Raw genomic sequence first — 25897 nt, forward strand, 5'->3', positions numbered from 1 at the left:
CTGGCAATCCATGTAATTGCTGCCGCTGTACTGAGTCGAAGCAGCAAAAGAATCCTGCTAGACCTGAATTTAGTAAGATAGTAACATAGGCCTGTATCCAGGACGGCTTCCAGCAGAGTTCATATCCTGCAAAGTCCCCCTACTTCTGGTTTGGGCCAGTTAAATTGCTTAGCAATAATTAAATCCAAAGCAATGAAGATAAATGCCTGGTTAAAACAGTCATCCAGTTCTAATGGAGGTCAGTATTAGTGGGGCTGTATCAACGATCACAGAACCAGTTTTTAAACAAAATTCATTCTGGACTCCATCCCGTAACTTTGTGCAACACCTCAGCTAGGTTGAGGACCTATACCAGGGAAACTTTATAGATTAACGGTACAACTTCAGCAAAGCAACTGGTTCCAGTTGCCAATGACTGTAGTTAAAGGCTGAGATTCAAGTTTAATGAGGTGATATTGATTGCAAGGTGTTCACCAAGATTGGCTCAACATTATTCAGTCAGAAAATAGCTGCCCAAGTGAAGTCCTAATTAAATATCCAGAGGTATTCAGGAAGGTCTAGAGACTACCAGAGGAGCCAGAGCCACCTTGTACACTTCACAGAATGGGCAATACCGATTGGTCAGTCAACCTTTACGGGATTTTAAACAAAAAGAGTAAACCAATTTTTGCAGCTAGATAAATATCCAATCCCTTGGGTAGAGAATTTTATACGCAAAGCTAGTAGGGGGTGGGGCGCTGTCCTTCATGAAGTTAGTTATGAGCCATGATTACTTGCAATTCTGTTTAGGCCAGGATTCCCAGAAGTATAATATAATTATTAAACATAAGGGCATGTACTAATTTATGAGACTGCCATTTGGGATATCACCAGCCTCTTCTCTCTTTCGGCAGACGGTGGAGAACGTTTTGCAAGGTCTACCTCATGTCGCCATTTACCCAGGTGATGTCCTGATAACGGGAAAACTAACAAGGAACACTTAAGAGAACTTGGATATAATACTAAGGCATTTTTCCAAGACATGTGTATGCCTAAGGGGGGAAACAATGTGTGTTCCAGGTCACTCATAAGTGAGTGACTTTCTTAGGCTACAGAGTTGACAAGACCAGGTTAGACCCTGGACGATCAAAAGTGAGGGTGACCAAAAGTGCCCCAGCTCCTAAAGTCTGTCTAGGAGCTTAGGGCATATCTTAGTCTGGTAAATATTACAGTAAGTCCATACATAAGCTGGCATCCATCCTGGCACCTTTGCATCAATTCCTTAAAAAAAAAGGATCAGCCTTGAAAATGGTCTCACAGACAAGCTCAAACTTTCAATAAAGTAAAAGAAACAGCTAAAATCCTCTGAAGTGGTGGCATACTGTGATTCCATGGAGGATGTGGTATTGATGTGCAATGCCTCCCCACATGCCATTGGTGTGGTATTAGCTCATAGGTGGCCCATTGGAGTGTAACGCCCAATAGCTTACGCATTCGGGACCTTGGTTAATGCAGAGCATAAATATGCCCAGATAGTAAAAGGAGAAACACTGGTCATATTTGGAGCCAAGAAGTTCCACCAATAACCTGTATGGACAAATATTCATGTTTATCACAGAGCATAAACCCTTACTTGGTCTTCTTAAAAGAGGACCAGGCAGTGCTGCCCACAGCTTCGGGTCACATTCAGTGGTGGTCTCTGATACTAAGTGTTTATAAGTACGAATTGGAACACTGCCTGAATAGTGAATGCATATGCACCGAGCTGTCTCCCATTAGCAGGTACACCACCGGTGGTAACCACAATGGAAGAGCTTGTAATGAGGACATTTTCTGGTCACGCCCTCTGTCACAACTAACAACAGACTTTGGACACAAATTCATCCAGCCCTTTCCAAACTGAAACTATTGATATTACACAGGGGAAACCAGAGGCTGTCAAACTAGAATTAAAATCTTTTTGGGCCCAGAAAGACCACCTCAAGGCGGTGGATGGCATATTGTCATGGGAAACGAGACGGATTGCCGCGAGCAAAGGTAGTCACCAAATACTGGGCTAAACTCCATGTGGGTCATTCAGGGGACCCCAAAGTGAGGATGTTGATGAGTATCTGTATCGGCGCCGCCTCTTGCTCCCGGGAGGAGCTCGAACAGTTCATCCACTTCACCAACACCTTCCACCCCAACCTTCAGTTCACCTGGGCCATCTCCAGCACATCCCTCACCTTCCTGGACCTCTCAGTCTCCATCTCAGGCAACAAGCTTGTAACTGATGTCCATTTCAAGCCCACCGACTCCCACAGCTACCTAGAATACACCTCCTCCCACCCACCCTCCTGCAAAAATTCCATCCCCTATTCCCAATTCCTCCGCCTCCGCCGCATCTGCTCCCACGACAAGACATTCCACTCCCGCACATCCCAGATGTCCAAGTTCTTTAAGGACCGCAACTTTCCCCCCACGGTTATCAAGAACGGCCTTGACTGCGTCTCCCGCATTTCCCGCGACACATCCCTCACACCCCGCCCCCGCCACAACCGCCCCAAGAGGATCCCCCTCATTCTCACACACCACCCCACCAACCTCCGGATACAACGCATTATCCTCCGACACTTCCGCCATTTACAATCCGGCCCCACCACCCAAGGCATTTTTCCATCCCCTCCCCTGTCTGCTTTCCAGAGAGACCACTCTCTCCGTGACTCCCTTGTTCGCTCCACACTGCCCTCCAACCCCACCACACCCGGCACCTTCCCCTGCAACCGCAGGAAATGCTACACTTGTCCCCACACCTCCTCCCTCACCCCCATCCCAGGCCCCAAGATGACATTCCACATCAAGCAGAGGTTCACCTGCACATCTGCCAATGTGGTATACTGCATCCACTGTACCCGGTGCGGCTTCCTCTACATTGGGCAAACCAAGCGGAGGCTTGGGGACCGCTTTGCAGAACACCTCCGCTCAGTTCGCAAAAAACAACTGCACCTCCCAGTCGCAAACCATTTCCACTCCCCCTCCCATTCTCTTGATGACATGTCCATCATGGGCCTCCTGCACTGCCACAATGATGCCACCCGAAGGTTGCAGGAACAGCAACTCATATTCCGCCTGGGAACCCTGCAGCCATATGGTATCAATGTGGACTTCACCAGTTTCAAAATCTCCCCTTCCCCTACTGCATCCCTAAACCAGCCCAGTTCGTCCCCTCCCCCCACTGCACCACACAACCAGCCCAGCTCTTCCCCCCCACCCACTGCATCCCAAAACCAGTCCAACCTGTCTCTGCCTCCCTAACCGGTTCTTCCTCTCACCCATCCCTTCCTCCCACCCCAAGCCGCACCCCCCGCTACCTACTAACCTCATCCCACCTCCTTGACCTGTCCGTCTTCCCTGGACTGACCTATCCCCTCCCTACCTCCCCACCTACACCCTCTCCACCTATCTTCTTTACTCTCCATCTTCGGTCCGCCTCCCCCTCTCTCCCTATTTATTCCAGTTCCCTCCCCCCATCCCCCTCTCTGATGAAGGGTCTAGGCCCGAAACGTCAGCTTTTGTGCTCCTGAGATGCTGCTTGGCCTGCTGTGTTCGTCCAGCCTCACATTTTATTATGTTGATGAGAAGTTATGTTTATCAGCCAGGATTAGATGCAGACATAGCTGTATTAGTGGGGTAGTGCCCAGATTACCAACAAGGTCAAAAATTACCACCAGTAGCTCCTCCACATCGGTGGGAATGGCTAGGTAAACCTTGAACTCGGATGCAAGTCGACTATGCAGGTCCTTTCATTGATTCAAAGCTCTTTGTCATTATTGATACCCAACTCCTGACTGTACTTGCAGAGTCCATTTGTCAAACATGGAGATAGCGAAAGAAAAACTGCGCACATCTTTTACAAAACAGAGTTCCACAAGTGTTGGCTATAGATAATGGTCGTCATTTACTGACAGGGAATTTGGTTATTTCTTAAAATTGAATGGAATTTAACATAGAAGGCCAGCTCCATAGCACCCATTAACCAATGGTCTGGCAGAAAGAGCGGTCCAAACTTTGAAGGCTGCATTGAAGAAGCAGCCTACAGCCCTGCTGGATACCAAGATGTCACAGTTTTTATTTGATTATAGGACCACCCCTGCAGGGTCAGCACTGGCAAAGTTGCTAATGGGTAGAAGGCTTGCACCAGGTTAAGTCTGATCTTCCTGGACCCAAGACTCTGGTGCCTGGATCTGTACAAGGCAGTACTACAGTCAAGGACTGTTCACGTGTAAATAAACTTGGTGACGGGGTACTAGCGTCTGTAGAGTTGGAGAGATGAAGTAATGAAGGAATTTGAACACCAGTACTAAATGTTACAGGCAAGGCAGTGCAGTACTGGGATTTGATGTTTAGAACAGGAGATGATACAAAAACACAACATGTGCAAGACAGACTTGGAGTGACAGAATATTACTATTCTGCAAGTTCCCTCAAGGGCTCTGGACTCAATTAATATGGTAACCATATGGTGGAAGGCAGGTGTTAGAAGTTCCCAAATGGTTAGAGAACATCCAATAATCTGCTATTTTGCAAATGTTCCATTTTGGCCCAGTCAACAGGATTTCCACAAGGATTCTTAAATTTAATCACGAGGCCAAACTCTGCATATTTGGAGTCTCTACTGTAACCAAAGGGCATTTCCTGTATTCTGACAGAACTTGTTCAAAGTCAGTATCTACAAGTGGAAAACACAGCACTTTTTTTATTGTTGTATTGGATATGGGTGCCACTAGCAAGGACATCATTTATTGCCCATTCCTATTTGTCCTTTAGCTGAGAGGTCTTTCAGCCATTTCAAAAGGAAAGTTGAGAGTCAATCACATTGCTGTGGAGTCACATGTAAGCCAGAACAGGCAAGGATGACAGATTTCTTTCTTTTAAAAGAAGACAAGTGAAGCAGAAGGATTTTATTTTTAATAATAATTGATGTTAGTTACGTGGTTACCATCAGACTAGATTTTTTAAAACTGCAGATTTTACTGAATTCAAATTATACCATCTACTATGAGGAATCCATGTTTCTGGAACATTAGCCTAGCTCTCAAAAGTGTTGAAGAATAGAATTTTCCAAGTAACATACAAAGAACACAAGATGTCGGTTCTATAAATATGTAATAAAAGGTTAGAACAATCTGCAGAATGCTGAAATGGATTGCTGCAATCATCTTCAAAGCTCCTCCAAGCCAAATTATTCATGTGGCCTGATGACATAAACAATGTTGGTATTCTTGGAAAAGATCAGCTACTTCAACTACTCTCTCTGACAGTGAGGGCAAGGGTACCGTGCACATTCCAGCCAAATGATCTCCCAAAACTTGGGGTCATAACTACAAAAGAAAGTCACTGATAAATCGAACAAGGTGATCAGAAGAAACTATTTCACTTCAGAGTGAATAGAATGCAGAACTCACCACCCATATGACCAGTTACTGTGCTGTAAATTCTACGTAGTTATTTGTAAGAGACATGAAATATAGGAATTACGTTTAGCTCACAGCACACAGATCAAATTGGAGGAGGCATCTGATGTTTAAGATGACTCAAGTATAAAACAGGGTTGACATTTTCTCTGGCAGGGAGTTAAGAACAAACAGGTCTAATATTTAAATTTGAGGTAGGCCACTCAGCTGTGATGGCAGAAGGGTATTTTTATTCAAAACATGAACAGTAACGGTTTGGCAAAGCTAGCTGTCTGAAAAGCGGAGTTTGTGCCAGGTGTGCAATTTTCACAATCCAAGGGAATGTAGTCCCAGGGAAAGGAGGGTGATCAGGCAGAACATGAGCAGTTGTTGAGGCAGTCCATAATGAAGCAACATGAAGGAGGCTTAAAGTTCCATTGTACGATTTAAGGAAACAAATTGCTGGTCTCTAGCCGGATTGTATTTTATACTTGATGGTATAGTCAAGGATTATAACATGGACAATGCAAAAATTTGGCCAGGGAAGCAAATGCTAAAAACGTCAGCTCCAGAAAACAGAACATTACAGCGGTTGAAATTTTCTTAGCCCTTCACTTCCATTCCTCAAGTTTAAAGAAGCTAATAAATTACAGTAGAAAATGTACTTGTAGACTGTCACTGAAAGATTAATATTTCCATCTGTCTGTTCAACTCCTCGGCTTCTCGAGGAGCTGCTTTTCTCTAGTGGGATGACAGATCTAGGATTATTTCAGTACTCCTGGTTACACCATTGTAAAGAGAAAGATCAAGTGGTTTGCTATGTATGACACACTTGGTCATTTTTCTAGGGAATGCTGTAACACAGGTTCCACACAAAAAAAAATGACCAGAGTGATTTGTAGAGCTAGAGCGTCTATGTTAGATTTTACAAATAAGGTTTTTAAAACTATTCCCTCAATCTGTTATCAATTTAAATCTTACCATTACAGACATTAGGATCAATCTTCCACGTTGTTTACATTTCCAGTTAAAACCCAAACCTTCCTACTGTTATCATTTCTAGAAAATACATTACCCTGGCTTGTTGTGCAGCATTTTATCAAAATTCTCTCCCCGTTCCACCTATCAACTTAGTCAAATGTTAACTAGTTGTCTCATTTCTGCTTTAGACACTTGTCTGCAACAGGTTCTTCACCTTTCCATTATTACCTATACAAGCATTCAAAGTATTAAGCTGGGTGACAGCATCTTGGCAACTACCTGCAAAGCTGAATATGACCACCTTAAAACAATGGTTTCTTTTCCTCGTTGCTTTCCACTCAACAAGAAAAAAAAACATTTTTGTCACTGTAACACTAGTGGGGTTTTAAGAAGGGGACTTCAGAGCTTCAAACTGAAGTAGCTGAAGGCATGTCAGCCAGTGGTATAACAATTAAAGTCAGCCTCAATCCAGTTCCTGTATACGTAACACAGTATTTTGGAGTGAATGACACTACTTACCAACAATACTGAATCCATTTTCATAGTCAGGTTGCTCCAGAGCAAACATCCAACCAATGATACTTCCAACAGAAGATAGTGGCAAGAGAGACCAGCCTAGGGTTGTTGGGATTCGACTTACAGCTGTATATGATCGCCCATCATTTACCACCACATATGAATGCAGGTCAATGTTTTCAAACTGAATAGGTACTGGGTTGGTTCCTACAAAAATATTTGCATTCACCTTCCCATTAACACGCTGGGGAGATCCTGTTTAAAAATAAGAAGTCAAAGGATTTTTAAACTCACCTCTGGATTGAATTTAAAAACAAATTACTGTAGATGTTTGAAACATCAGTGAAAGAACAAAATGTTGGAGAAACTCAGCAGGGCTGGCACCACCTATGCAGAGAAAAACAGAGTTGACATTTTGAGTCCAATGTCATTTTCTCAGAACGCATTCAACCTGCTACCCCCATTCAATTAGATCATAGTTTATAATAAAGTGAAATGACCCTAAGGTGGATTACATCGCCATCCCCTGACATAATCATATTCTCCAAAATCTGTCAATTCTGTCTTGAAGATGTTCAGTGACTGAGCTGTCATTAACCTCTGGGGCAGAGAATTCCAAGGATTTACCACCTCCTGAATTAAGAAATCCTTCCTCACCCCAACCTCAAATGGCCCACCCCTTCCTTGTTTTGGAATCATGTCCCTAAATGAGTGAACTCAACAGTTCCAAAGAAGGATTATTTTGACTCAATGTTGGCATCAGCAGAGAGGGAAGCAGAGTTATCAGATTTACTGATTTTTTTTCTAATATGGTCTACTTAACTGAAGAATTAGTCAGCTAGGGCTTTCCACGCCTATCGCTATCCAATGATCTTGCTGGACAGTGTGAAATGGATAACAATTAAGGATGAGAATAAAGACTCGAAATACAATGTTTATTCTCTTGTCCCAGGCATGAGTATGAGAACACAGACTGTCAGCTAATAGTAAAAGGGAATCAAAGAAATTTTCTACAGCCATTAAGGATCGTAAAAGGGTAGAAGAGGAGAAGGTCAATGATGGATCAAAGAAAATCCAGAAATAGATGCTGAGGTACAAAATAAATACTTTGCATCTTTCTTCAACAAAAAAAATTGATACTGGCAAAGTCAAATTGAAAGAAGGGGTAGTTGATATACTGAAATGAGCTTAAAATTGTTAGAGATATTAGAAAGGCTGGCTATGCCTAAAGTTATGAAGTCACCAGGACTAATGGCATGCATTGGAGGATACTTAAAAGGAACACAAGTGAATTGTAGAAGTACTGGCCACAATTTCCAATTCTCCTTAGATATGGGAAGATGTCACAGAATTAGAGAATTGCAAATACTACACGATTGTACGAAAACTGGTGGTAGGACATTATGGAGGGAGCAATTACAGCCCAGCAGTGTAGCATTGGTGGAGAAACAGCTTTTCTAAACAATAACCTGGGATAAAATTAGCAATCATTTGAACAAATTGGATTAATAAACAACATGGGTGGTCACAGGCAAATCATGTTTAACCAACTTGTTTGAGTTTTTTGAGGAAATAACAGAGGGCCGATTAGAGAAAGTCAGTTGGTATGGCATACCTAGGCTTCTGAAAGGTCTTTGATAAAATGCCACGTAATAGGTTTGTGAACAGAACTGCAGCTCGTAAAAGGCAGAGTTGCAGTGTGGATATGAAGGTGGTGGACAAGTGATGGTGAACAGCTGGTTTTGGACTGAGGAATATGGGCGTTCCCAAGGGGTTGGTACGAGGACCACTGCTTCTCTTGATCTACATTAATGGCTTAGACTTAGATGGACAGAGCATGATTTCAAAAGTACTGTGGACTCACAAAGATGGTAATAGATTTCAAGAGGATATAGATTGGCTGATGGAATGCACAGACAAATGGCCGATAAAATATACTGCAGCAGAATTTAAAGTGATATAACTTGGCAGGAGGAACAAAGAGAGCAACATAAAATAAAAGGGTACAATTCTAAAGGGGTGGTGTAGGAAAAGACACCTGCGGGTAGATGTGCTCAAATTATTGACTGAGCTAGAGCAAGATGAGAAAGTAATTAAAACAAAAGGCATACAAATTTGTTTGTCAACAGAAGCAATATATCATGAAAGCAAGGAAGTTATAATAAAGATGTATAAAACACTGGTTCTGCCTTAACTAAAATATCCTGTCCAAATCCAGCACTGCACTTTAGGGAGGATGGGATTTTTTTTAAAAAAGAGATACAGAAATGATTTACAAGAATAGCTCCAGGGATGAGGGATATCAGTTACATGAACAGATTGGAGAAACTAGGGTTGTCCTCCATCATGATGCGGAAGTCAAGAGGAGATCTGACAAAGATTTTCAAGTTCATGAAAGGTCTAAACAAAATTAAATCGGGAGAAATTTTTCACACTGGTAGAAATTCCACACAGCAGATCACTGTACCAAAAGAAAAGGTAATATGAGAAAAATCATTTTTGTGCAGTAAGTGGTTAGGATTTGGAATGCACTGCCTGACAGTGTCATAGGTACAGATGCAACCATAGCTTACAAAAGGGAATTAGATTGACATGAAGGGCAAAACATTTCAAGGCAATGGGGGAAAAGGGCAAGGAAGAGACAGAAGTTAGTCTTAGAGGGAGGTGGTTCAGAAATGACAGGGCAATCGTTTACATTGGTGCTGTAACAATTCTAAGATTCAAGAATCTGTGGGAGCAGAGATCAATTAGAGCTTCAAGACTGATTACCCACTATTATTGATAAGGTAATGGTATCCAGAGATAGTATTTGAGATAAGGGAATAACTGTGGATAAAAGCAGCTGAGGTACAGATCAGCATGATCTCCTTTAAATAGGTTTGAAGGGACTGAGTGACTAACTCTTGGTGAATGCTCTATTATGGTTAAATGAACTGTGATACTCAACTGTTTTTGACTCATACAAAAGGAATTACTCAGATAAGTGCTGCAGATCACCCACAGAATAATCTCATTGGGTCGAACTCTCTCCCACTCACAATTGTCATAGTCCCCCAGTTCTCATGCAATGTGCAAACAGCCCAGACAACTTGAAACAGGCATCAAGAAATACATCATTATTGCAGGCTTTTAATGAGGGTAATAGGCAGATTTGTTAAATTACAGATCAGTCAATATATGAGCTTACTGAACAAAGAACACTTCCATTATTTTTTATTCTTGCCACTGTTTGTGTTCTGCCAGATGCCCACTTGCTAAGCTACCACTCTAAAAAGGGCCCAAAGACTGCTTTTTGTAAGGAATGTGCATTCAAATAACACATTCCATTTCTACAGTCTATTCTTTCACAAAAACAAGCTTTTTGGACTTGGAATAAAAAATGAAAGCAGACCAGACTTACCTTCTGCAACACATTGCTTGCCACTTCCATAATAACCAGGATTACAATGACAGCAAAAACCTGCCTCATAGTCTCTGCACTGGCCATGAATCGAACACACATGGCGACTGTTTGCACAGGTGAGCTGTCTTTCTGTATTGTAGGAGAAAACTGAGAAAGAGGGGGGGAAAAAATACCATGAACAAACTTGCAAAACAAAACAAATTTTCAACCTTAGCTACAATTTGGTTGCATTTGAGTGACACTGTCAACCTGTCAGAGGTTAGGTAGGGATGGGCAGATAAAATGGGTCTTCGTTGCTCTCATTTATTTACGCTTTTAACTTACAAGAAAAAGGCAGGCGGAAGTAGATGCTTTTAATAAAAACTTAATATCAAGAGTACTAGACCAATGAACACTTGCCATGGCATATAAGGCTACAGGCTAAGTGTTGGGAAGTGGGACTAGAATGGATGTATGCTTGATGATTGGTGAGGACACAATGGACCAAAGGACCTCTTTTCATGATGGAAAACTCCATGACTCTGATATAGATTGTAATAATGACTTGGATGAAGGGACCAAATCCATGATAGCTAAAACTGTTAATGATGCAAAGATAGGCAGTAAGTGGTCAACAGGACATTAAAAACTCTATAAAAGCGACTTACAGAGGTTAATTGAGTTAGAACAAATCAGGCACATGGAACAGATTGACAGTATCTGTGGATTTGTTCACTTTAGCAGGAAAGAATTGAAAAACCGTATACAATTTAAATGGATTCAACACTGCAGAACTCAAAAGGTACAGAGGGATCTGGATTCATAAGTCAAGTTTTCACATAGGGTACACCAGTTGATTAGAAAGGCAAATTGATGTTTATTGCAAGGGGAACTGAGTATAAAAGCAGTGACGTGTTGCTGCAGCTGTATAGGGCCTTTGTTAGGCTATACCTAGAATGCTGTGAACAGCTTTGTTCATCTTATTTAAGACAAGATACAACTGCATTGGAAAAATTCAGAGAATTAATTCACCTAATTCCTGTGATGAAACAGCAAGGTTATTGATGAAAGGCTGACCAGGCTAGGGCTATATCTATTGGAATTGAGAAGAATGAGAGGTGGTCTTATTGAAATTTAAAAAGGTCCTAAAGGGGTTTGACAAGGTGAGTGCCAGCAAGGAGTTGGGGGGGGGGGGGGGGGGGGCGGTGGTAGAGAAGAGAGAGTTTGACTAACTAGGAAAACAGGTTATAAAATTTTTGCCAAAACATCATATAAGGCTGATATCTTCATAGGAGAGCAGAGTACAGGAGTGTCACATGAAAACAATTTTCGTATCTACAGTATTGTAACTTCCCAAAGCCTGTCACAGCAACATAACTGGTCAAATTTTGACGCTTAGGTAGGTAAGGAGATATGGGAACAGCTAATCAAAATATTAAAGTGGTAGATTCTAAGAAAAAGTTTAAAATGATAGAGAAGTGGAGAGGTAAGGAAGTTTCAGATCTTAAAGTCTAGGCAGCTGAAGGCTTTGCTGCCATTTGCGGAGTGAAGGAATTTGGGGATGCACAAGACCAGAACAGAGGAACCGAAATTTGGGAGAACTTATAGGGCTTAGGGAAAGATGGGAGAGGCCATGGAGAGATTCGAACATATGGATGTCAATATTAACGCCAAGGTATCAGCTATCAAATACTACGGACTGGAAAAAGGTTCCGATCCAAAATTAAAACCATATATTTAAAATGGCACTCAGCCAACCATCGTCAGACGGGCAAGTTTTCATACAGAATAGGATTTTATCAGTGTAGGAACAAGGAGGTTTGAACATATTTTAAGGCAGAGATTACAAATCCAATAGCACTGTAGAAAATGCAACAAAAACTTACAAGAATTCTTCATCTTGTAAGACATTGTTGTAATTTATTCAGGAGACTGCTATATTTTCAGTTCATTAAAGCAGTGAGCAGATGAGTCAGATTGAAAGAATCAAATCTACTACCACTAGCATCCATGAGTCAGTTGATCTCAACTATAGCAGTATTGAGGGTACTAAATACTATTCCCATGCAACAAGACAGTGGGGGGGGGGGGGGGGGGGGGGGGGTTGGAAAAGAGTGAGAGAGCAAGCAAGCTGGCCAGGATTCCTGTCCCTAAACACCACCCAGCAGAAAAGTGGGTTTCTACCCTATTGGTTGCACTCAATGTAAACATAATGTATACCAAATAAATTTCACACAAGTCCCTGGCAACAGTGATTGCCGATGACATCAAAAACAAAATCTGATGGCATTCAATAGCATTTCCATCTCCAGATCACACTCATCGATTTTCTGTTGTGTTGGGATGTGGAAGGACTGTGTTGGCAGGGTGTAGTCCAAAGTGACCAGAGATTCTACTGGAGAAGCCACAAATTTTTTGGACAAGCAGAACAGCTCAGGCTGGGTATTCTGTGGCTCACTGAATGAATGCACACATGACTGCTCATGACTGCACACAGCATCTCCACCAAGTTACATGTTGGAGGTTTGATCCTCCATGTGGACTGCAATTTGTATTATCTACTACTCATAATGCTGCAACTGGGCAAGACATTTTTGGCAGCATCTCCATGCAAATTCTAACACGTAGAATCACAAGGACAGCAGTGTTCTGGGACACTAACACCTTCATTGCCATTTCTTCACTACTATTGGGAAAAATCCTGGAATTCCTTCCTTAACTACACTGTCAGAGGATCTATAGCATTTAGGCTACAAAAGTTCACGTTACCTTACTGCCAACTTTTCACGGATGATTCAGAATAAATGCCAGTCTTGCTGGCAATGCCTAAATCTTGAGAGCATTTTAAGCTTATTTTGAATATTCATCATAGGCGAGATCCTAGAAGGGCACTCCCATACTGAAATTACATTCCACAAAGGGGTCCTTTCAAGAAAGGTGAATAAGGGAAAAACAATTGCAAACAAAAAGGAAGATTAAAAAAGAGGAAGAACAGTCCACATTTCAGAAAGAAAAATTGAGTAATCAAGAAAGGAGGAAGTGGGATTGAAGAAAAATACAAGATACATTCAGAATCTTAAAATTGGATTGTGGCTTTTTCATTTTCGGAACTGTTTGGTGAAAATAGTGAAAATAACATCTGCGCACATTGCTAGCTTTAGATCAAACACCTCATTCATTGAACAGCTTTATAAGTAATTCAAACAAAAGAGAATTGATTAGGGGTATGCTTTGTGCCACAAGTTGGATTTCCTTTCCTCACCCTTTATATTGTAATATACTTGCACTATATTATGTGCTGAAGTATAAAATATTGATGTTATGGCAAGGAACACAGGGCAGCTGGGACCTCATGAATGTCAGGACCAACAGCATATTTATTAGCCAACTAAATTTAAAGGACTGAGATATACAGAATAGGAAAGAGTACAAATTATTGTAAATTGAATACGGAAAAATAAATATGGGGTTGGAGTGGCTTGGAAACAGTCAAAGCAATATTAAGATTTTTTGATAAAATTTCGCATTATAATTTCTCTAGGAATAATTTATTGCTTGGAGGAGTGAAAGCCCACAGTTTTATTGTTACCTTTCCAGGCCAAACCTCTTAACTTTCACGTCAGGCTCATAAACCACAACATGAACAAAGTTATTGTGGCATGAATCACCTGTTCTAAACTGCTGCTGAGACCTATTCATATTAACAGGACAAATCCAGTTATTTAAAGCCCCTAGTTGGGAGGTCCATGACTAGATAATTCCCTGCACTCCCCCCGGCCAGTTTCAGTGAGGCTAGCAGAAGAGTGACATTCAGCATCTGTGGTAACTCACAACGATATATAATTTGTTCATCACAAATTACTGGATTGTTTTGTGCACTCATCTAATTACAGCACTTTCGGATTATATACTGATCTAGTACTAGACCTTGAGCATTTTGTAAAATGTATTAAATACACGTATCAACAAGTCACTATACCATTTCCAGTCACATCCAACTCTGACTCTGTTAGTTCAACTCTGCGCTGAGGAAACTGTGAATGCTGGAACTGGACTGGCTTTACTTTGATATGTGTGTGAACCGGAAACTGCTCCACATAGTGAGGTTCTTCCACATTCCGTTCGGAAGCTACCTTGTAGACTACAGCATCTTCTGGTATGCCAATCCTTTCTTCTTCTTCAGGAAGACTGTATTCTGGGTCTGACCCATTCTCAGTTATATCTACCTTGGAGTTCCTCCGACGGTCAATGGTTGGAACCGTACTAAAAGAATTCTGTACATAATCGGTGTGCAACTTGCTTACACTGGCAGGAAAAACGGTCTGGTTAGAAGAACTACCAAGATGGAAGATCCAAACTCCTTGTTCTCCAGCATTACTGTCTCTGTGAAAATAATAAACGTGAGAACATGCAGTTTTATTTTTCCTTTATAGAATGCATTGAAGTTGCCAGGTCATAAAATAATCCTTTAAGCATAACAGTGTGGAGCTAGAGGAACACAGCAGGCCAGACAGCAACAGAGGAACAGGAAAGCTGGGTTGGGACCTTTTTTTAAAGCATGTAGTGGAGGAAGAGGTGGGGCGGGGGGAGTTAGTGCCAGTGTAGCAGTGGAAGAGGGACTGCTCCACGTATCCTATGAAGAGGCAGGCATAGCTTGGGCCCATGCAGGTGCCCACAGCCACCCCCTTAGCTATCCTGCTCGGCCTACTGTGTTCCTCCAGGTCCACACTTTGTTATCTGACTCCAGCATCTGCAGTTCTTGCGGCTTTTTTCACTAAATTCAATAGTTGGATTTATTAGAGGCTGCCTTATTTTAAGGTCCCTAGTTTATGAATCTCCTACAAAATAGAAACATCTTTAAAGATAATCTGATTACCACTTTAAAGGCCTCCTTCCGACCACCCCTTTCATGATAATAATCCTTTATAAATCACTTAGTTCTGGTATCATGCTTAAATGTTTCTAGCACTTTTTCCATTGACTCTACATGCATCTGTTGGCTGCACACACCTCTGAATCACAAAGTTCCTGATTCAAGTTCCATATCAGAGCTGGAGTACAAAAATTCTAAAAGAGCTGCAGAAGCTGGAAATCTGAAACAAACACAGAAATTGCTAAAAATCTCAGCAGATCTGGAGCATGTGTGGACAGAAATCAGTTAACAGTTCAGGTCCAGTTCAGAAGAAGGGGTACTGGACACAAAATGCTTACTGATTTTTGTCCACAGATGCTGCCAGATCTGCTGAGATTTTCCAGTGATTTCTATGTTGTTTGAGTACAAAAAGCAAGATTGACACTCCAGGGTAGTACTCAGGGAATATTAGACTGTTGGGAAGTAACACCTTTTGGGTGAGATTATAAACCAATGCCCCATCTGTCTCCTTCAGACTAAACGAAAGATCTTAATGGTATAATTTAAAACAAGAACATTGTAGTTACTCCTGGTGTCTTGGTCAATACTTATCCCTTAATGAATATCAAAAACAAACATTATTGGTCAAGATCACATTGCTGTTTCTGGTGGTTTACTGAGCATAAATTGGCTGCCATATTTTCTCCATTATAATCATTTCAAAAAGTATTCCATTAGCTGTCCAATGGTCACAAAAAAAAACCACTATATAAATGTAAGTAAGTCAGTCTGTCGTCTTTTCATTATATGTAGACTAGAAATGTACTCAAAATTCAAGACTGATCAAACCAAAGTTCAAGACAAGTTTAGCGGTACTTGCCTGCTTTTTAATTCCGAGATATACCAAGTCTAAATAACAATGCAACATTTCACTCCAAGTATCTGAGAGTTAAATTTGTGCATCCATTAGTGGCACTGTCCCCATTTTGATTTTTCTTTTGATATTTATACAGCCGTAAAACAATTTACATTGTTTCATATTCTAATATTGTTGTTCCACCTTGTTTTCCTTTAAGAAAATTTCTTTGCAATCTATTACTCGTAATCCTAATCGATATTGTTTTATTCTAATGGAAAATGAGAAAGAACTGTAGATGTTGGAGGTCTAAAACAAAAAGAGCAGAAATAGTTGGAGAAACTAAGCTGCTCTGGCAGCATCTACAGAGAGAAAATAGAGTTTTGAGTCATGTGTCTCTTCTGAGCTAATCACAGCTGGGAAAAAGATGGTGAACGTAAATACTACTTCCTGCATTTCTGCCTTTGTTTGTTATCATTTTTCACTCTCTTTTAATGTCCATGTATTTAGTGCGTGCCTTAAGTTTCAATTCATCCACACTCCTTGCTCTTCGACATCTCTTTTGGAACTGAGTGCAGAATTTAAACTGCATGATAATTTGTAACTGAAGACAGAGCTGACTAAATGAGAAATAATCAGATTACAAACTATAGTTAACCAAAAATCTCTGGGGACCTAAAAAACAGTAGTATGCGGTCACTAACTTGAAGATAGCCTACTGGATTTTAACGTCATGGAAGAACTTACAACTGTTGTCAGAATGGAGGAAAATGGTTTTGATAACAGGAACCCAAGCCTGAAGAAAACATGCCTTGTTGGCAGTGAAATGGTTTGAGCTATGTGTAATGTTGTTACATCGAAGGTTACAAAAATAGCACTGTAGTAGCAAGCACATTTTTCCACGAGGGAAGAAGGACCAAAAATCTTTTAATGCCAATAGAAAAACCTTAATATTGATTGGTTTGCTACAAATACAGAAGGGTAAGTTTCATCCTAATCTAATATATTAATCTTTGAATTCAATGCAATGGTTCTGGAAACAAACAACGGGGTGCCTGCCCTGCATATGCACAAATACTGTCAGTCCGTAACTGTTTAAAGTGAGCGATGCTTTAAATGCAGCTCTGTTTTCTGTCACTAAACAATGCTCCCTGTTGCATTTGGTATTTTGTAACTCTTTCCTTTTCAACATATTGCGGAGCTTTATTTATGATGGAAAGTTTTATTTTAAGGTAAACGCTTACAATTAGTGAGGCAATGCTGTTTTTTAACCAGATATTCCAGTAGTGAACTCAACAAGCCTGAAAAGTGACACCTGTTAAAAATTTAACTAAAATAAAACAATTCTTAAAAATAATTAGGACAATTATTATGAACCAAATGGAGTTCAAAACCCTGACCCTGGAATTGAGAGTTCCATGACTACCAAATGAGTGAGCCAGGTGGTGCAGGAAATTCCTGCACTTATCCAAATTGCTCTCTTGTTAAAATAAATGCATCTTTTAATAAAGTAGCTGTGGTTACACAAGGCCTGAAGACAGCATCACAAAATGACACCTCTTAATTATTTTAAAATCACTGCAACTCTTGCCATCCCATCAGCGGAAACGGCACCAGAAACAGTTGTGTGTGCACTAGTGATTTTGCTGTAAACTGAACAGACAACAGTTCCCGACCACTTTCTTGTTGTCAGTAGGAGTCTTCTCATTGAAAGAAAAGTCTGGTAAACGCATATCTAACTCTAAGTACTGTTCCTGCTTGAATAATGATTTAAACTGTTGAGAAGATCAGCACTGTCCTTCCCACATATCACAGCTGCATAAAGTATACATTTTATGCATATATGCTTATCACAACTCTCAATTCAAGTTTGGCCAAGCCATGAAAAGTCACCAACAAAATACGTCTATACACAAGATATGCAGATGTTCAATTGTAAAGATTCCAAACACACTACACATCAAATGTAAATTGTGTACCGAGGAACAGTTTGGTCATTTACCTCTTCATGTCTGTTCTGCTATTCAATTAGATCATGGTTTCTCAACTCCAATTACTAGCCTCGGCACGTTCTACTAACTAAAATATATTAGAAATTCCAGCTTCAAAATTTTCAACCAAACTTCAAGCCTGTGCAGTTTTTAGGTGACAGACTCTGAGGGGTTGAAAATGCCAGCCCCAAATTGCGAAGTTTTACGACTCCCATGTTCTGGGCTTTCCCAGTTGGGGCAAATAGTTTATATCTTCCCATTTAAATCCTCAGTCATCTTAAAATGTCTCCGTGAAATCATTTTCTAATCTTCTAACCACGAGGGAACAATGCTACATGTTCTTCAAATGGAAGTTGTCAGACACAGAAAACTAAAGTCAATAAGCTTCCCTGACCACAATAAACAGGATTTGATGGTTAGAACATATTTTCTCTAGAGATTATTATATATTCAAAAAAGTGCCAAAATATTCTACATGAGAACGCGGAACACCAAAAATTTTCTTCTCTCAGGACAGACACCACAACAGGAATAGAATCATGGAATTCTACAGCACCAAAAGAGCACATTCAGCCCATTATGTTATATCAACGAGCTATTTAATTCAGAACAATGTTCCTTCTCAAGGGCCTGGAAGTTTCTCCTTTACAAATATTTGTCCAATTTCTGGACGACAAGAGAAACAAAAGTTAAGAAACATTTCAGATTAAGAAGTGTTAAAATTTGCTTACTGGTAAAGGTTTTTAACAGATTGCTCACTGCTGGATGTAACAGCATACGATGGTCCCTCAAGCGTAAATAGCATGAAACTGCTTTCCCCTCTGCTGAAGCCGACTCGAGCTGGTAATTCTAAGTCAATGTTATTGGCCGATTTGGAACGTGTTCCATAAAACTGCAAGCCATCTTCAGGGTAGAGCAGAATAGCATAAGAGCTGGATTCATCAGAAGCCAATATCACTTGGAAGGTGTTTCTCTGATAACACAAAAAGCCATCAACAGATCATTCAACATGTAGAAATTTACAACATATGGATCAGCTATGGCTCAGTGTGAATACTCTGACCTGAGTCAGGTAGTCATTGTTTCAATCTACACCCCGGCAACTTGATACATTTACTCCAGACTGATAACACCAGACTCCGATGCATTGATGGAGGTGCTGAATTTTGGAGGAGACATTAAATCAAAGAGTCATAACGGATCCCATTGCAGTATTTCAAACACCTGTGAGTTGTCACTGGTGTCCTGATCAATTTATTCCATAATTAACAGTGATCCAGTGATTCCAATTTTGCTTTTTGTGGGAGATTCCACAAAAATCAAAGAGAAACAGGGAGAAAATTACTTCTGTTTCACCACTTGTTTTAAAGCCACACCTCCCACCACCAATGCGCAATGGCAGCAGTACATACGGGAAGCACTGCAACAACTCACCGAGGCACCTTGGATAATACTTTTCAAACCCAATATCTCTACCGTCATCAAGAAGGACAAGGGCAGCAGATACACAGGGACAACGTCACCTGCATGTTTCACTCCAACCGCCACACCATGTCACCTAGGAACTATATCACTGACTCAGTGACATAAAAGGAACCAAGTCTCTGAACTTCCTTCTCACATGGGCTGCAGCAGGTCAAAAAAGCTGCTCATCTCCACCTTCTCAAAGGCAATTAGAGATAGGAAATAAACATCATCCTAGCAAGTGACATCTACTACCACAGAATGAGTTTTACAGGCAAGAAGACAACAGGAGGAAGACAACAGGTGGAGTCAGTGATCGTTCCAAGCATACATCTTGAACAAACCTCATGGATGACTATGTTCGGACAGTTTATAGCACCATTTTCCAATATTTATCCCCAACATCCGCCCACCTCCCCCCATCACCCGAGCCCTCACAAAACCTTGTGACCAAATTTTATGGCTTGAAAATTGTCAATGACATGTCTGTGAGAAAAGTGTCAGAGTGGGCATGCAGGGGAAGAGATCAAGGAGAGCAGGAGGTAGGGAAGAAAGGCTTGAGAGAAGTCGAGGGGCTGCAGTGTAGAGCTATACAGCAACTATGGCTGTCTTTGAAGTCATGACTCAATAACTTCAGCTCTTTAATTCATTTGGGGTCCTGACCATTTCGGAATCCCTGGTTTATTGTCTGAAATGGTAAAAATAATGAGAATCTCGGATTGAAAATAGGAGTACTTTGTTTAATGCAGGAAACCGATTTCAGTAACATATAAAACGTATCAACATTTAGCTCTCACCCCCACAAAAACAACCTAATACTGGGAAAAAAAACACTTTTATAACGCAGGACAATTGACATATTTGCACAGAACTGTCAACAGGTACATTATCCTAATTTGTCACATGCCAGTACCAAACAGGCTGATCAGTGCAGAAGCAAATGCATGGCCCCGGATCATAATCAGAAACTGCTGGAAAAACTCAGCAAATCTGGCAGGGTCTGTGGACAGAAAGCAGAGTTAATTTTTCAGGTCCAGCGACCTTCTTCAGAATTGATTGTAACTAGGAACGGGTTGGTGTATATGCTACAGAAGGGGTGGGGGAGGAGGGATTAAAAACAGTAAACGGTAGATGGAAATAGAACCCTGACAGACAGAAAAACAGTTGAGCAGAGCAAGGAATGAGTAAAGGTCAGCCTGGGAGAATGAATAACTCCCAATAGGTTGTTTGTGGCTTATGATGACAGGGTCTGGTGTCTCAGGGTTGGGATAAGGACGCGAGAGAAGGTGCCCAGTCCCTAAAATTACCCAAGTCGATATGGAGTCCAGGAGGTTGCAGAGACCCCAAGTGGAAGATGAGATGCTGTTCTTCCAACTTGCGTGGAGCTTCAGTGGAGCACTGCAGCAAGCCTGAGATAGAGATGTTGGCCAGGGAAAACAATGGTGTGTTAAGTGGAAGCTTGGGGTCAGTCTTGGAGATAGGATGTAGGTGTTCTGTAAAGCAATCACCCAGTATGTGCTTTGTTTCACCAAAGTAGAAGAGACTACAGCGAGAACAGCAAATACAGTAGTCTAGATTGATGAAGTGCAGGTAAATCGCTATTTCACCAGGCTGACAAGGCAGGGGAGGAAGATGTATCTGCTGGTGGCATCCCGCTGGAGATGGCAGAAGTGGCTGCTAACATCCATTGGATGGGAATGCTGGTGGGACAGTAGGTGAAGACAAGGGGGACCCTATCATTGTTGAGAGAGGGAGGGCAGGGAGTGAGAACCAAAGTGCGGGAGGTGGTTGTACATGGCTGAGGGCACTCAACCACGGTGGTGCGGAATCCACAGTTGATGAAAAAGGTGGACACTTCAGAGGCCCCTTTGTCGAAGGTGGCATTATCGGAACAAATGTAAGGGAGACGGAGGAACTGGGAGAGTAGAACAGACTCTTTACAGGAGTCAGGGTGTAAGGATGTACAGTCAAGGTAACTGTGGAAGTCAGTGGGACTGTAGTGGATATTGGTGGCCAGCTGTCCCCAGAAATGGAAACAGAGATTTCAAGGAAGGGAGGAGACAGATGGACCAGGTGAAGGTGAAAGCATGGTGGAAATTAGAAGTGAAATTGATTAATTTTTCAAGTTTCAGATAAGAGAGTAGGCAGTACCGATAATGACATTGATTTACTGGAGAAACAGTTGTAGATAGGGGCCAGAATAGGACGGGAACAAGGAATGTTCCATGTACCCCGCAAACAGACAGGCATACCTGGGGTCAATGAGATGATCCATGGCCAGCCCTTGGACCTGATGAAAATGAGAGGAGATAAAAGAGAAGTTGCTCAAAGTGAGGGTGAAATTGGCCAGGCTGAAGAGAGTGGTGGTGGATGGGGACAATTCAGGCCTTTTCTCCAGGAAGTGGGCAGCTTTTGATGAGTGGGTAAGACTTTCCTGATGTAGGATGCAAGTGTAAAGGGATTAGACGTCTAAGGTGAAGGGTAGGCAGCTGGAGCCTGTAAACTAGAAATTCTGAAACTGCTGTAAATTGTTAGCAGAATCGCAGATATAAGTGGGAAAAGACTGGATAGGTGAGAGGAAAAAAAGAATCAAGTCAAAGTAAGACAAAGGGTGTTTTGTTGAGCAGGAGCAGGCAGACACAATGGATCTGCCTGGGCTGTGGATTTTAAGAAAGAGTTAGAAATGGGCTGCGCAAGATTAGGAGACTATGAGCTTGGAGGCAGTGGAGGTGGAATGGGGGAGAAATTACTGGATGAAGTGAGATTAATGAGCACTGAGGACACAATGGCCTGGTGTTTCATGGAAGGGTCATGGTCCAGAGGGAGCTGTTTGACAGCTAGCACTTCGCGTCCGCAATGTAGAGGTCAGACCACCAGACACCACCCTTGTCAGCAGGCTTGATTACAAATTCAGGGTTGGATTGGAGAGCACAGAGTGCAGTCAGCTCAGAAGGAGATGGGCTCAAATGGGTAAGGGGGGGGGGGGGGGGGTAGGCCAGAGAAATTGACCATGCCACGTTGATAGTTCTCAATGAACAGGTTGAGAGCAGGTAAACAACCAGAGGGAACGGTCCAAGTGGAGGGAGAGTGCTGGAGATGGACAAAGGGGTCTGTAGGACAGGAGAGGACATTTGTCCAAATAAGGAGGTGAAGGCAGTGGAAGGAGAGTTCAATATCATGTTGTGCCAAAAATTCATTGAGGTGGGGGCACAGAGGGGGCACAAAACAGAGAGTTTTGCTGTGTACAGAAAGTTCAGCATTGGAGAGTGGAAGGTCAGAAAGAATAGTAAATACTTGACAAGAGATGGAGTTGGGAGAGGGGATGGAGTCAGAGGGAAGGGGCGGGAAGGAAGTTTTTAAAGAGGGTGCAGTGTCTCGTGTTCCTTAATGCCTAAAAGGAAATGAAAATGTTAATTATCAGAATGTCGAGTTACCTAGAGGATGAAGTGGAACTAGGGAAGCAGGGCAGCTCTGAGCCAGTGTAAGGTGGTGTTGATCAAGAGCGCGACAGCAGGCGAGTGCAAGACAGTACGCGAAGTGGGCAAGGGAGTGAGAGGGTGCACGACAGCGGGCAGGCAAAGGGGCGATTGAAAGAGCGCGCGAGAGCGAACGTGAGAGACAGTGAGAGCAAAAGCGCAGGCTACAGTGAGCATATGGTGACACATGGCACTGAGTGTGGATCTCAATATCTGCTGAGAATAGCGGTCTAAGGAAAGTCTCTGGATTGTACACTAATTTGCTCCCCCTCTTCTGAAGTCAATTTTATCAGCAGTTACAAAAGCACTGGTACAGTATTCCAAGTGATCTCTGCTTTACCATAATCCAAATTCTGAACATTAGGGGTTCACCGTAGTAATAGATGGGAACTTGTTAAAGTGCAATGGTGACCTCGCCCAAGTATCAGCACATACGTACACCAGGAGCCAGTGGACATCCTCGGGGAATATGCCATATTGTTTTAACTTCCCCTCCCTAGCCTAGGGCATTTATTGCAAATGTGACCCTTTTCCTGGATCATTAGCTAACTCAGCAAAGGACAGATTTACTTCAAATATGAAACCCAGTAAATAACTTGTCACTCTGATTTCTCAGCTATTTCACTCTAAGATAGCACCAACCTTATTACCTTATTCTGAGGTTGGTCTCCTCGTCTGAGCTCCTCGTGAGCAGTCACATTGGTCCAAGTGGCAATGAAAACATTGCCTGGGCTGAAGCTTAGTTCAGTGAAGCCTTTGTTTATCATCAGTGCAGCACGGTTGAGGATTTGTGGTGATGAATCCTGCCTGTAGTAGATCTTCCCCACTTCATCAGAAGTGTCCAGATCAGCCAGAAATGCCGCAATTGCACCAAATCTTAGTGGGAAAGTATCAACATAATTCAGTTCTCTTGGAGGTTTGCTGATGGTCATGATTCCATTTGTGTTCACCTTAATACACACAACAGATAACAGGTATGATTTTAAAAAATTATATATATAGATAGATTTTAAAATCCAAAATAAAAACCAACTCTTTTTGTGCTCTACCAACCTAATCACAAGTGAGATCGCAGGCAGCTGAAACAAGAGATCGTTCAGCCCCTCCACCCAGTACTGTCACTCAAATGCAGTCTGACTGGTCTATATCTCAGGTCCACAGTATCTCCCGATATCCTTTCACACACGCAAAAAAAAGTGACTGGCAGCTCTTGTAAATTTTCTACTAATTCCTCTACATAGACCCTTTCTGACAAAATACGTCCCAGCTTGGTACAATCCGATTTCATTTTTGAACAAGTTATCTGGAAGATATGTCCCTAACGCTGATCTCCTCCACGCCAGTCACCCGTTCCCCCCCCCCCGCCCCAAGAGAAAATAAACCCCGCCAATACACCCTTTTTAGAAACATCGCAATTTTTAAAAAAAAATCACTCAATCTTATGAACTACAGGGTGGAACACAGAAGGTCAGGCAGCATCAGAGGAGCAGGAAGCAAAGTCGACGTGAGAGTAGATGCTGCTTGGCCTGCTGTGTTCATCCAGCTTCACACTTTGTTATCGAGGAAAGTCGACGTTTCGGGTTTACACCCTGCTCTGTTGATGCTGCCTAACCTGTTGTGTTCCACACTATATCGACTCTGACTCCAGCATCTGCAGTTCTTGCTATCTCCCGATTTCCCAACTGCTGGGCTGAAGGATACAGCCAGATTAAACCCGATTTTATCCAATCACCTGCAATATTCACAGCAATCACACACAAAAAGCCACTGGCGGGAGTCAAATTGCCTGACTTCAGTCTCGGGACGGAACTTTCCACTCAAACATGATCAACGGGCTGTTAAACCATGTCAAGAAAGCCAGATTGAAAAAGAAAACACACAAGACGCTGATGATCGAAGAAACACAAAAGCCGTTGAAACAAATTCCTCGGCCGATCATCTAAAATGTGGTACGGTTTAATTTCAGATTTTCCCGATTCACTTAATTTTCTCGCTGGCCATTTCAACATGTGCAGAACTGCACGAATATACGTCTGCCTTCACACAATTTAATCTGGTGTAGCATAAAAACCAAACCAAAGCAGATTATGTTTGTTGTTAACAGAAAAGTCTTCGAAAGTTAACGGGTGAAATTCCAATTTAAATTAACAAACTTATTAATCATTAGATGGTAGGAATAAGTAGCCTTTTTCACCCTCACCCTGGAACCACTGACAAAACAAATAATAAAACATTTGATCAACAGTTTCTCACAGGAATAAAATCCTTCCTCCCGCCCCCCATTAAAAAATTTCATCCCAGAAAATTTGTGAAGATGTTTGTTGTTAACTTTTCTCTGGATGACTAAGTTACCAGGTACTTACATAAATGTTTTTAACAGTTCGGTCGAATAGATGCAGCGTTTGGCCCAAACTGACCGACTCCGAAGTGACATCGTCCCCGGGGGTCAGCAGCTTGTCCCCAGCGCCCTCCCCATGAGGGTAAAGCTCCCCTAAGGACAGACCGCTCACAGCAGCCGCCTGAAGCAGGAGGGCCAGCAACCACACACTCCCCATCTGCAACAATGTCCACAATCCAGGCCGCTCCAGGACCCACTATCTACCCGCTCCCACTCCCCTCAACAAGCAGCTCCAGGACAGCCCCAGTAAATCTGTGCAGCGCCCAATCACCAACATTCACTCCGCCCAGCTCAGCCTGAACGACAGCTTAGCCCAGCCCAATCCAGCCCGTTTCCGCCTCAACCTCTCGGGAACCGCCTTTGGCTCATCGAAGACCTCATGGTCATTCACTCGCAAACTCTTAGCCCTTGGGACGTACAATCTCACACTTACTCTGTCGCGCATATAATCATATTAATTAAAATCATTCATAGACATATTTGCATATTTATATTTATTTTTAACCTGATTTATAAAGGTATTAGAACTTCAGAAGTCCACAAATATAACTTTTATATATCTTCGATACT

The 25897-nt window shown here is 42.0% G+C and overlaps 1 protein-coding gene across 1 annotated transcript in view; it reads right to left on the reverse strand.

Moving 5' to 3' along the window:
• nid1a (nidogen 1a) overlaps window positions 1–25568 on the reverse strand; it is a 98919-nt gene extending 73351 nt beyond the window's left edge. Inside the window, exons 1-6 of the mRNA XM_048530693.2 lie at window positions 25293–25568; window positions 23580–23879; window positions 18721–18962; window positions 14270–14673; window positions 10309–10458; window positions 6912–7163 (exon numbers count right to left, since the gene is read on the reverse strand). Coding sequence (XP_048386650.2) covers window positions 6912–7163; window positions 10309–10458; window positions 14270–14673; window positions 18721–18962; window positions 23580–23879; window positions 25293–25484 — 1540 coding nt within the window. The 5' untranslated portion in view covers window positions 25485–25568. The remainder of the gene's footprint in view (window positions 1–6911; window positions 7164–10308; window positions 10459–14269; window positions 14674–18720; window positions 18963–23579; window positions 23880–25292) is intronic.
• Window positions 25569–25897: the final 329 nt, after the last annotated feature.

Source organism: Stegostoma tigrinum, chromosome 4 (assembly GCF_030684315.1).
Source record: "Stegostoma tigrinum isolate sSteTig4 chromosome 4, sSteTig4.hap1, whole genome shotgun sequence".
Classification (NCBI taxonomy): Eukaryota; Metazoa; Chordata; class Chondrichthyes; order Orectolobiformes; family Stegostomatidae; genus Stegostoma; species Stegostoma tigrinum.